Source organism: Cnephaeus nilssonii, assembly GCF_951640355.1.
Source record: "Cnephaeus nilssonii genome assembly, chromosome: 5".
NCBI lineage: Eukaryota > Metazoa > Chordata > Mammalia > Chiroptera > Vespertilionidae > Cnephaeus > Cnephaeus nilssonii.
The window spans coordinates 57,404,359-57,415,959 of NC_137076.1; the positions used below are offsets into that span (position 1 = coordinate 57,404,359).

Genomic DNA, 11,601 nt, shown 5'->3' on the forward strand with positions numbered 1-11,601 from the left:
CACTCTAACCGAGCCACCTGGCCAGGGCAATAGGTTGAGGTTTTTAAAGGAAAAGTGTGCTCTTTGAAACTACGTCCCCAATAAAAATGTCCTAGTAGTTTGATATAAAAGATGTGCAGGCAGTGTTACTATCTGATGAAGACCAGATGTAATGGAAAAAAAGACCATTGAGAGGGTTCAGTCACGTGCAGGTAGAGTGAACAATAAAGGCAACCTCTATGATTCTAGAATGTGGGTCTTTGAAATAAAAAATTACGTTTGTTTTTTTTTGTTTTTTTTTTGCTTGTTTGTTTTGTTTTTTGCTTCTAAAGAATATAGGTGATGATAAGTGTGCAAGAATTTCATCACCATCAAAGTCAAAGAAATTAGAGTGCCCACCTCCTGCAGAACAAGTAAGTACATTGTTGCATCTGTTATGGAAGGCTCCCTTCTCTGGGTCTCTTAGCTCTGTATTTGATAACATTTAAAAACAGGAAACGTATATAGAAAATGGGAGGATATATTTTAACATCATAATTTGGATAGCTGTAATTTTTTATGATGCTGATGTTCAGAATGTTCCCAGTTTTTATGGGGTTTTATTTTTAGGTACACTATTTTTTGGACATAGAAGTCATTCTTCTGAATTGATTTTGGATAAGTTTGTATTTGGTGGGTTGGCTTTGATTTTGGAATTTTCTACTTTAAAAACTTTTCAGTTGTCTGCATTCTTAACAGTTATTTCATGGAAGGTAGGGAATGTAATAAAGAGAATAGAAGAAAAAAAATGTTTAAAGAGCCATATCACCAGCTTTTGAATTTAATGATGAAGGAACCTGAGTTCTACCAGGCATTTTGATTCTTGGTCTAATACAGGCCTAGAGAAAGGTTGTAGTTTTTGCCTTTCAGTTAACATCCTTATGTCAGTTAGAAAGCATATACAGTTTTGTGGCATGTCTTTGTGCGAAGAACTATTCTTAGTAACTCATGAATTTCAAAGTGATTTCAATGGTTTTGCTTCCTTGCCTTAAAAGCATTGTGTTCAATGCTTCCAAGTTTGTTTCTAACTCTGCCAATGACTTCTGTGACTTTCGGCAGGCAATCCCTGTTTAGAATCAAATTTGTTTGTGTGGCATTTTTAGCTACGGTGCTTTTTTTCTTTCATTTATAAGATCAGAAAGACCATTTATATAGAAGCTGCAGTAGAAAGGTAGGCAACTCAGAGTACATTTGGTGGTTAAAATGAACTCTTACCTCTTTTCACCCTCTCTTTTTGAAGAAGCCAGCAGAACATGTGTCTTTGTCAAATCCAGCTCCCCTTCTGGTTTCTCCAGAGGTACATCTAGCTCCTGCGGTGCCTTCTTTACCAGCCACTGTGCCAGCCTGGCCAAGTGAGCCTACATCTTTTGGACCAACAGGTTAGTTACGAATTTTAAAAATCCAATGAACCATCCAACATAAGCTTTCCAAGTTAGAGACTTCAAATGTTCGAGTGAGAGCTTGACCTTAGAGTAGGGTTAGATATATGGAGCCTCTTTTTTGCGATTCTCTGCTCTTCTTTGCTTCCAGTGTGGAATTCATTTGAGATATGGCCTCAACATTCCAGGAGGAAGATGTGTGAGCTGGTTATCTCTACTGGTTGCTTTGGTTGCTCAGCACTGACACCAAAGTTTCATTCCCCACGGACCAGTTCTAATGACCCTCATTGAACCCTTTGTCAGGCTCTGTGTACATATGTTTTTAAGAGCTACACGCATGACATTGATGCAAAGCTTGTTTTTTGAGTTCATTTTCTCCTGTATGTCAGGAGGGTCCTTGGTTAATATAAAAAGTTTCTTTGTATTGCTTAAGTACACATCTATTTAACAGCTATATAATTTGTATAGCATTCTTTACTTTTTACCTTAATGTAAACTTATATTTGTAGAAAATTATTTTAATATTTTTATAGTTATTGATTCCTTTTCTTTTGTAGGTGTCCCTGCTCAAATCCCAGTTTTATCAGTGACACAGACCCTGACCACTGGACCTGATTCTGCCGTGTCCCAAGCTCATTTAACACCCTCTCCAGTTCCTGTGTCAATACAGGCAGTTAACCAGCCCTTGATGCCTTTGCCTCAGACACTGAGCCTTTACCAAGACCCACTCTACCCTGGGTTTCCTTGTAATGAAAAGGGAGATAGAGCCATTGCACCACCTTATTCACTGTGTCACACTGGAGAGGATCTGCCTAAAGGTGAGCTGCTTCTCCAAGTTAAAAACTGATTTTATTATTTGTCAAGTACTGATACAGGTTGAGTGAGAGATGTACTAGGTGTACCGGTTAATAATGCGGATTTTTTTCAATAGATGGAGTTATACATATGTTGATACATACGCGATTTGATATGTATGCTATTTGTTGTATTGACAACAAGCTTCAAAACTTCATATGTCAAGTTTTCTGAAGGTGTTAACATGATAGATTTTTTTTTACACTTAAAAATGTCGAATTTCGTGCCAAAAAAAGAGCATTTGCAGGAAGTTTTAATTCATTACTTTATTTTGAAGAAAAGTGCTGCCAAATAGTTCAGGAAGCTTATGGTGAACATTCTCCATCTCAAGATACTTGTGAACGCTGGTTTAAACGCTTTAAAAGTGATGATTTCGATGTGAAAGACAAAGATGTCCAGGTCAACCGAAAAAGTTTGAAGACCAACAATTATAAGCGTTATTGGATGAAGATGCGTGTCAAACTCAGAAACAACTTGCAGAAAGATTAAACGTTGCTCAGCAAACAATTTCCAATTGTTTACAAGCAATGGGAAAGATTTTAAAGAAAGGAAAATTGGTGCCACATCAACTGAACGAAAGACAAATGGAAAACTGAAAAGTCATCAATAAAATGTTGCTTCAACAGCACGAAAGAAAGTCTTTTTTGCATCGAATTGTGACTGGCTGAAAAGTGGATTTATTTTGAGAATCCCAAATGCACAAAATCATGGGTTGATCAGGTCAACCATCAACATTGACTGCAAGACCAAATCGCTTCGGAAAGAAGACAATGCTCTGTTTGGTGGGATCAAGAAGGTGTGGTATATTATGAGCTTCTAAAACCAGGTGAAACCATTAATACTGATCACTACCGACAACAAATAATCAATTTGAACCTTGCTTTGATCGTGAAACGACCAGAATGTTCCAGAAGACACGGCAAAGTAATTTTGCTTCATGATGACTCACCATCACACACTTCAAAACCAGTTAAAGACACGTTAAAAGATCTTGCCTGGGAAGTATTAACCCACCCTCCATATTCACCAGACCTTGCTCCTTCAGATTACCACTTGTTCTGATCGATGGCACATGCACTTTCTGAGCAGCACTTCAAAACGGACGAAGAAGTGGGAAATTGGGTCTCTGAATGGTTTGCCTCAAAACAAGCAAATTCTATAGGGACGGTTTACCTGAAAGATGGGGAAACGTGTAGCTATTGATGGACATTACTTTGAATAAAGCACTTTGGAGGTTTCTCTTGAAATTATCATGTTTTCTTTGATTATAAAATCCGCTATTATTAACGGGTACACCTAGGAAGTAGAAGTCAGAGGTCATGTTGCCACATTAGTCTCTACTTGGGGAAGGATAGCAGAGGTTTGGCTATTAGTCACTCACTCTTCTTCAGCTTGTGGTTTGATTGGGATTATGTTTTTTTATGTGTTTGGTAGCTGCATCCTGATCCTCCACCCCCGTCATTTTTTAAAAAACTGTTTAAAACCATTTTGAATTAATAACTAAACATTTAATGACTTTTTCCATCACTAATTACTTCATGAAAAATTATAGGGAATGAATATAATAAATAATAGCTGTCATTACAGTACTACATGCAACAATTTATAAAAGAATTCTTTTTAAATTTACCTGTCCCCTTTAAAGGAATTTTAGGTGCAAAATTTCCTAATTCTAGAAAAAGTAATGCAATGACTGTTTATATGCTCCCTATCTGGATTTTTGTGGATACTTTTGTTTTATTATTCAGTGGCTTGATGTTTAAGTCTGTGAGTAAACTGGATAATGTCAAATGATTACCTTAGCTGATATTATCCTATTAATCTTATGTTAGTAATGAATTAGGTTTATGTTGGTTGTATCTTTAAACCCCAACATTTTTATTTCATATTATTTTAAATCCCACAGAGAAGTTGAAAAGGAAATATAGTGAACACCCGAGTTTCCTTCACACAGAGTTAATTTAAATCAGATAAAAATCTCAATTTAAGGTATTTTGGGACTTGGATGTAAGTAGCATAGACAAAGTATATTGAACCTGGAATTACCCTATAGAAACAGAGCCTGGTTTTGGTTATATTAGTTTTTTTCCATGTTTTATAATACAGGCTAGAGAAAACAATTCCATTAGGTAAAAATGTCTTTAGAACTTGTTTGAGAATAATGAAAAAAAGCGTTTGAACGTATAATTATAGTGAGTGATGATTATGTTATTTATTTTCAGATAAGAACATTCTTCGATTCTTCTTTAATCTTGGTGTAAAGGTATTTACATTTTTATCATTTTAAAGTTATTTTCAAGTAAACAGATTTAAATTCTTATTATTTGATTATCCTAAGAGTAAATTCCCTAAGATTTACTAAATCTCATTATCTTAAATACTAGCATTTTCAGAATTGTGCAGTATGTTGCTCTTTGGTGGTGGTTGAGGCTCCAATTTTTGATTCATATTCCTTTTAATGGGCAGTGATTTAACCCTGTGAGTATGTTCAGGAGATGGCTCTGTCCCTGGGTGGCCTAGTGGAAATACCCTCACTGAGGGAGTGAGCCATCTGGGTTTGAAGTTCTGCTCCATCACTTTTTAGCTGGATAGCTCTGGACAAGTCATTTAATGTATCTGAGCCTAGCTTTTTGAATTTATGGAATGGGGGTAGCATTCTTCTACCTGCCTCATTATTTAAAGGATCAAGGAAATACCATGTAAAAGTACCCCTATAGAAGGTGGGGTGTTCACTAGTGGAGTGGAGGACTCCTTTGGGAAGTGGTCAGCCAAACAATAGTTTGTCTTAGAGAGGCTGGGGAACTCTTCGTCCTTGTCAGTGCTGTGTTGTCTCCTGTCTTGGATTGATTTCTGTGGGCCCTAAACTGTTAAAATATAAATGAAGTGCCCTACTGTAGCCTACTGACCAGTTCATAAAAGGAGACTTGGTTAATTTCACCATCTACTGCATTTCTTTGCCTAAATTTATATTTATCCAGTTAATTTTGGCTTTACTAAAGTAGCCACTTAGCTGGTAAATTGTGTGTGTGTGTGTCTTTTGCTGATCCTTTGTAGGAAAAGAATTTGGCATACTTCATTTTCAGTATTGCCCTTCTCTGATTAGGATTCTCACTTTATCTTTGTGGAGTGCTCTGGGGTCTCCTAGAACTGTGGGTTCTAACCTTGGGGGTCATCTACTCCTATACTAGCATTTTTCTGGTAGAGCAGGTCCAGACCAGTTATTTAGTTGGCATGGGTTCACACAATGAGCTAGTGATAGAGCCAAAATACAAATGCAGGTCGAGCTATACAGCCAATAATTGAGGTACTTGAAGCTGGAGGCTCAAGTGCTTGCTGTTGGTGGCTTTTTTTTTTTTTTTTTGGGTGGCTTTTGAGATCCGTATCACCCATTAATTGTTTTCGTGCAGTTATATCCAAAGAATGAAATTAATGGTCATGATAATCTTTGGGTAGGTTCATTATATTGTCATTTGTCAACATCTATACAGGACTTTGGATTGGTTTCAGGATAGGACAAGGAATGGAGTTTTAGAGCAGTCTTGATTTTGTAATTCCTTTCCATGTTGTCTCACAGTGATGTAGTACTTGGACTGCAGATTATATGCTCTTTGTAGACATAAGAAACTTATCTTGAGCCCACTTTAAACTTTTAACCTCCTTTTGTTTTTCTTTTTAACTGTTTTTTTTGTTTGTTTGTTTGTTTCTTTTAGGCGTATAGTTGTCCTATGTGGGCTCCACATTCTTACCTGTATCCTCTGCACCAGGCTTACCTGGCAGCCTGCAGGATGTACCCAAAGGTCCCTGTCCCTGTGTATCCTCAAAACCCTTGGTTCCAAGAAGCTCCTGCTCAGAATGAAAGTGATTGTACCTGTGCTGATGCACACTTTCCTATGCAGACTGAGCCCAGTGTTAATGGTCAAATGCCACAGGCAGAGATTGGACCACCAACATTTTCTTCACCTCTGGTTATCCCTCCATCTCAGGTGTCTGAAAGTCATGGACAGTTGTCTTACCAGGCTGATCTTGAATCTGAAAACTCTGGGCATCTTCTTCATGCTGAATATGAAGAGTCACTAAGTGGCAAGAATATGTTCCCACAACCGTCCTTTGGACCTAACCCATTCTTAGGCCCAGTTCCCATTGCACCTCCTTTCTTTCCTCCTGTTTGGTATGGGTACCCTTTTCAGGGATTCATAGAAAGTCCAGTAATGAGGCAGAATATTGTTCTGCCTTCTGATGAGAAAGGAGAATTGGACCTACCCCTGGAAAATCTGGATCTGTCTAAACAAGGTGGTTCAGCTTCAGCAGGTGAGTTTCAGGAGGCCAGATGTGAAGACACAGAACATGCTCTCCCTGAAGCAGATGTACGTGAGCACGAAGGCCGGGCAGAGCAGTCGTCCCAGACACCCAAGGCAGATCTGGCATTGGTTTCCATCCCTCCAGTAGCCGAGGGAAAGGCTCATCTTCCCCCTCAGAATCTAAACAGAGAGAGAGAGACTGTGCCTGTTGAACCTGAGCCTAAAAGGACCATTCCAAGTCTGAAAGAAAAACCAGAAAAAGTGAAAGATCCTAAGACTGCTGCTGATGTGGTCAGTGGGGCCAACTCTGTGGATAGCAGACTACAGAGACCAAAAGAAGAGAGTTCAGAAGATGAGAATGAAGTGTCTAATATTCTGAGAAGTGGTAGATCAAAGCAGTTCTATAATCAGACGTATGGAGGCAGGAAGTACAAAAGCGATTGGGGCTATTCTGGTAGGGGAGGATATCAACATACAAGAGGTGAGGAGTCCTGGAAAGGGCAGCCAAGCAGAAGCCGAGATGAAGGTTATCAGTACCATCGAAATGGCAGAGGACGGCCCTATAGGGGGGATAGGAGGAAGTCAGGGATGGGAGATGGCCATCGGGGACAACACACTTGATGGCTATTGTTGCAGTGTATTAGAGCAGAAACTTTTCTTAGGTGGAATGTTTCTAAAGGCTTTAAAAAAATACATTAAAATAAAAACCCAAATTGGAACTATCTCCTCCCCTCCCCCTTTACCCTCACTTCTATTTTGGACAAGAGATTTTGGATATGTGTTCTAGGGGGCAGGTGAATTCCTGGCGTTGCCATTTCTCTTTGTTCAAAATCTGTTTATTTATGGGGTGAATGCCCCCATAAGTAGAAAATAAGTTTGTTAAAGTATTTTTTATAAACAGCTTAATATAAAACATTATAGATTTATTGTTTGTTTGTTTTTCCCTTATATAAGTTTAATTTCAAATGTTGGAAATGTGTGCTGTATAGTGTTTACTAAAGTGACAAGAAAATACACCATTTGACACATGATAGATTCCAAAACATAACATTGCACCAAATAGAAATGTATATTTTATTATGCAATGCCTTAGTCATAAACTGGGCTCAAACAGTTCTTAGGCTAAAACACTGTTGTCTTTTGAAATGCTTCCAACCCAAAGGCCTTTCATCTCAATATCTGTCAAACTTGAATAATGTCTTCTTTTTAATATTACACATAAGGCAGCCTATTAACCTGTGTCTTAGAAATGTTGTATATAGTTCTTTTAATATTAATAGGGTATATTTTTGAATTTTGGTATTTGTTGAACTTGAGATCGCATACAAGAACATATGTTTAAGAAATAATAGGAAATACAATGAAATGGCTGTTTCCACCAAGAATTCTTAGCACTGGTGTAAATATGGTGCCTACTCGAAAGAAATGTAGATGCTATGCATTTTGAAAATAATCTGCATCTGTTAAAACTGCAGAAGTTTTTTAATGCCACTTTAACACTAATGCACTGACAGATTTAAATATTTTGAGAGACGAAATGTTAAAAATTTTTAGCTTGACAGGTTTCTATAGAGTTCCTGTTTTGTTTGTTTTTTTTCACTTTGCACCATTGGCTGTGTGCATCACTTTACATTTGCATGTTCACTTTGTCACAGCTGGAACTATTGTACAGAAAAGGATGATTGTGACTTCTTTTCTAGAGGATGCTGCTAGAAAGTGGTTTTGCTTTGCATTTTATAGCTTGTTACCTCTTGGGTAACCTGTCCATCCTGCTTCCTTTCCGTCTTCATCTTCGCAGTATTTCACTAGAAGTTCCCTTTGCATGTTGTACTCTGTCCTCGTTTGTAGATGTGACTTTGAATTAACACAGTATTCATTAATCTGTGTTATACTGTATAATTATAGCTTTTATTTCTCATTTGTATATACTAATGTGAATATATACCCTTTTTTATGTTCTCCTTTGATCAGGAAGTTTGAGCGCTATGCAAATAAAGTAGTAATTTCTCTTTGCATGCCATGTATAATATACCTAGCCAAAAATGAATATTTTTTAAAAAAGCAAATACAATTCACTTGAATTTGACAAACTGAAACAGATGAGTTTTCTGGGTTCTCTGATAACTTACAGAATTGTTTGGGATGCCAGCTAGGCTCTGAATCTCCACTGTACTGTAATAATGGTTATTTTACCTCTGTTTTAATTACCTAATGTCTGTGTAACTGCTGATTCGAGAAGTGATTATCATTTAGATGTTTTGTAACATAGGATTTTAGCGAGCACTTTGGAAGATATATTATGATGGTGCTAAGTAAAAACTTTAAAGACTGAGATGGTTGTGTGGAAATATTGAGAGAACCTGCTGAAAGGAATTTCTGTTGTCACCTTCTAAGCTCTAACAATTGGGGAAGGTACTGCTTAAGCCATTTTTTTCTTAGTTAACATCAGTTATTATGGAATGAGATTAGCGGGTCCTTTATTCTCAGCTCATATTTTTTAATGTAAGATTAGTTTATCTGATAGTTTTTATGAAAATCACCTTTAGATATTATGGCCAGATTTAAAAGTTCAATGTAAATTTAAACTCAGGAGACCAAAAAAATTTGGTGTTTCCAGTGTCTTTTATTGACTGGGATTTGATCTTCTCACTTTCTTCTGGAAAAGTTGAAATTGGATAGGAAAGAATACTGTTCATTTCTTCACTGTCTTACCTCAGTTGAGTAACAACATACTCTATAGTTCCTGTAAGAAATACTGATTTTCCTGTTTCCCATATTTACCTCCAGGACATGATGGAAACAGTGCTGAAAGAGAACTTTGCAGATGGTACTTTACTCAGTGACCTCTGGAATAAAAGAACTCTGAATTTTGATAATTAGTTTTAAAATTATGAGTCTTTGCATGAAGGTCAGTTTTTTATTTTAAGTTTTGTTTTAAATGTATTCAGGGGATTTGCCTTATGCCGAGGTTGAACCAAGTGAGCTTTTGTCCTTCATTTTGACTGGGTCATATAGTATGTTGACATGAGATACAATGTTTATCATACAATGTTTCCATATAAGAAAAACTAATGCTTAGAAGTGAGAATCATTTGTATTTTGAGTTGGAAATTATGGAACTTCACTGTATTAGGATCATATACATTTTGAAGAACAAATGTTTAGAATGACCAAAGGTCACTTCTTTTGGCTTTTGCTAAACTTGATTTTGTCCCTTTTAGTATTGGGTATATTTTTCCTCAAGTTCTTCTCAGATAAATCTTCCTCTTGCTCCATGTACTCCTTGGAAGCAGGATGCTAGCATCTGTGTAATTCTCATCCTGTTTTCCTGGTAACCCATATATTCATTTTCATGCTGACTTGAGCTCAGACCCTGCCTTGATCTGGCAGGAGTAGGTTTTCCCAAACCACAGTGCTTAGTTAATACAAACTGTATATTTTGCATTATGTTTCCTTTGTGACTGAAGATTGAATTAAAATGCCTGTGAACTGCAAACTTGCTTACGATTGACTTGGTGCAATAAAGTTCCTTTCTAACCATTTCTGGTTTAGAAAACATTCAGCCATCCTAGAAACTAGCAATATTTATTTATGTCTCATTTATTTTACCTTCAGTTTTAGATGAGGGAATTGTAGTCTTTCACTTGTGGGTACTAAGCAAGGTCCATTTTGGTGTAGCTGAAGAGAATGGATATTTGGCTACACTATTTCTGTTTACTATGTTTTGTTTCTTGTTTAAAACCTTAATAATGGCTCAGTTCCAGCATGTCAGTCTCAAAGAACTAAGGTTTTATTACTAGTGTCAGCCATTTACTTTCCCACTAATCGGGACACCCCTCCCCCCAACCCCCTGAAATAAGTTTTAGAAAATCCTATTAAAGGGGAGAGTGCATGTCTTAATGCTGGGGAACAGCAACTTTGGTGTTGAATTTTACTTGAATGGATTAAAATTGCATTGTTACAGAGATAGAAAAAAATTTAAGTATGAAAAATAATAGCCTTATACTGAGTACAAATAATACTTTAAAAGCATGTGAAGATGTGATCATTTGTGATGTTACTTGTAAAAAAAATTATATATAAATATCTTTTGAAGTGTTGAAAGGAAAATAGTACTTTATATTCTTTATCATATCACTTTTTGTAAGTGTTGCATATATTCCTGTTTATTTTTCTATGTTCTGTTTTGTAGCCTTAAGAAGTGTTTCAAACATATCTGAATGTATCAGAGTAAATGCCCTACATGGTGTGATGCTGCATTATATATGAAACTGTGTGCATATATTAAATTTTGTCTGTTGATTTTGCCTGTGATTCTTTGGTTACAGGGTTAACCCAGTATATAGCATATAAATCTTAAGAGGAATTTAGTGAACTTCTAAAAATAAGTGATGATTTTTACCCAGTCAAAATTCCAGTATGTGTAACTAAAAACCATGTGGAATTTATAAACTATGGGGTAGGTACTGTTCTTTTCCCTATTCTATATATCTATACTAATAAAAGGGTAATATGCTAATTAGACCAGACATCTTCCAGACAAACTCATGGTGGCAGGGGCCAAGGCAGAGGCAGTTAGGGGTGATCAGGCCGGCGGGGGAGAACGGTTAGGGGCCATCAGGCAGGCAGGCAGATGAGTGGTTAGGAGCCAGCGGTCCTGGATTGCAAGAGGGATGTCCAACTGCCGGTTTAGGCCCGCTGCGGGATCGGCCTAAACCAGCAGTCGGATATCTCCCAAGGGGTCCCAGATTGGAGAGGGTGCAGGTTGGCGTGAGGGCCCCTCCACTCCCTGCGCACAAATTTTGTGCACTGGGCTCTAGTATGTAATAAAACAGACAGGCCAAGTAATTTAATTTGATTAAAGTCATGCAACTAAGTGGTAGCTGAGAGGTTTTAAAGCTAGTGCTGTCATTTTTTCAGCAATCATGAAATGGGAATGTAGACTAAGAGTAATTTCTAGATTAAATGGCCCTTTTATTTTTTAAAATTACTATTCAATATTTGTGTTCTGAAGAAAGATAAGGCAAATCATTTGAAAAGTTGGTTTTTGT

At 37.1% G+C, this 11,601-nt stretch overlaps 1 protein-coding gene across 2 annotated transcripts in view; it reads left to right on the top strand.

The window, feature by feature from the left end:
* Nucleotides 1–10,852, top strand: part of OTUD4 (OTU deubiquitinase 4) — a 48,622-nt gene extending 37,770 nt beyond the window's left edge. For both annotated transcript variants that reach the window (XM_079772257.1, XM_079772258.1), the window contains exons 17-21: nt 312–392; nt 1,259–1,397; nt 1,955–2,215; nt 4,475–4,515; nt 5,963–10,852. In XM_079772257.1, coding sequence (XP_079628383.1) covers nt 312–392; nt 1,259–1,397; nt 1,955–2,215; nt 4,475–4,515; nt 5,963–7,171 — 1,731 coding nt within the window. In that variant the 3' untranslated portion in view covers nt 7,172–10,852. The remainder of the gene's footprint in view (nt 1–311; nt 393–1,258; nt 1,398–1,954; nt 2,216–4,474; nt 4,516–5,962) is intronic.
* The last annotated feature ends 749 nt before the right edge of the window (nt 10,853–11,601 follow it).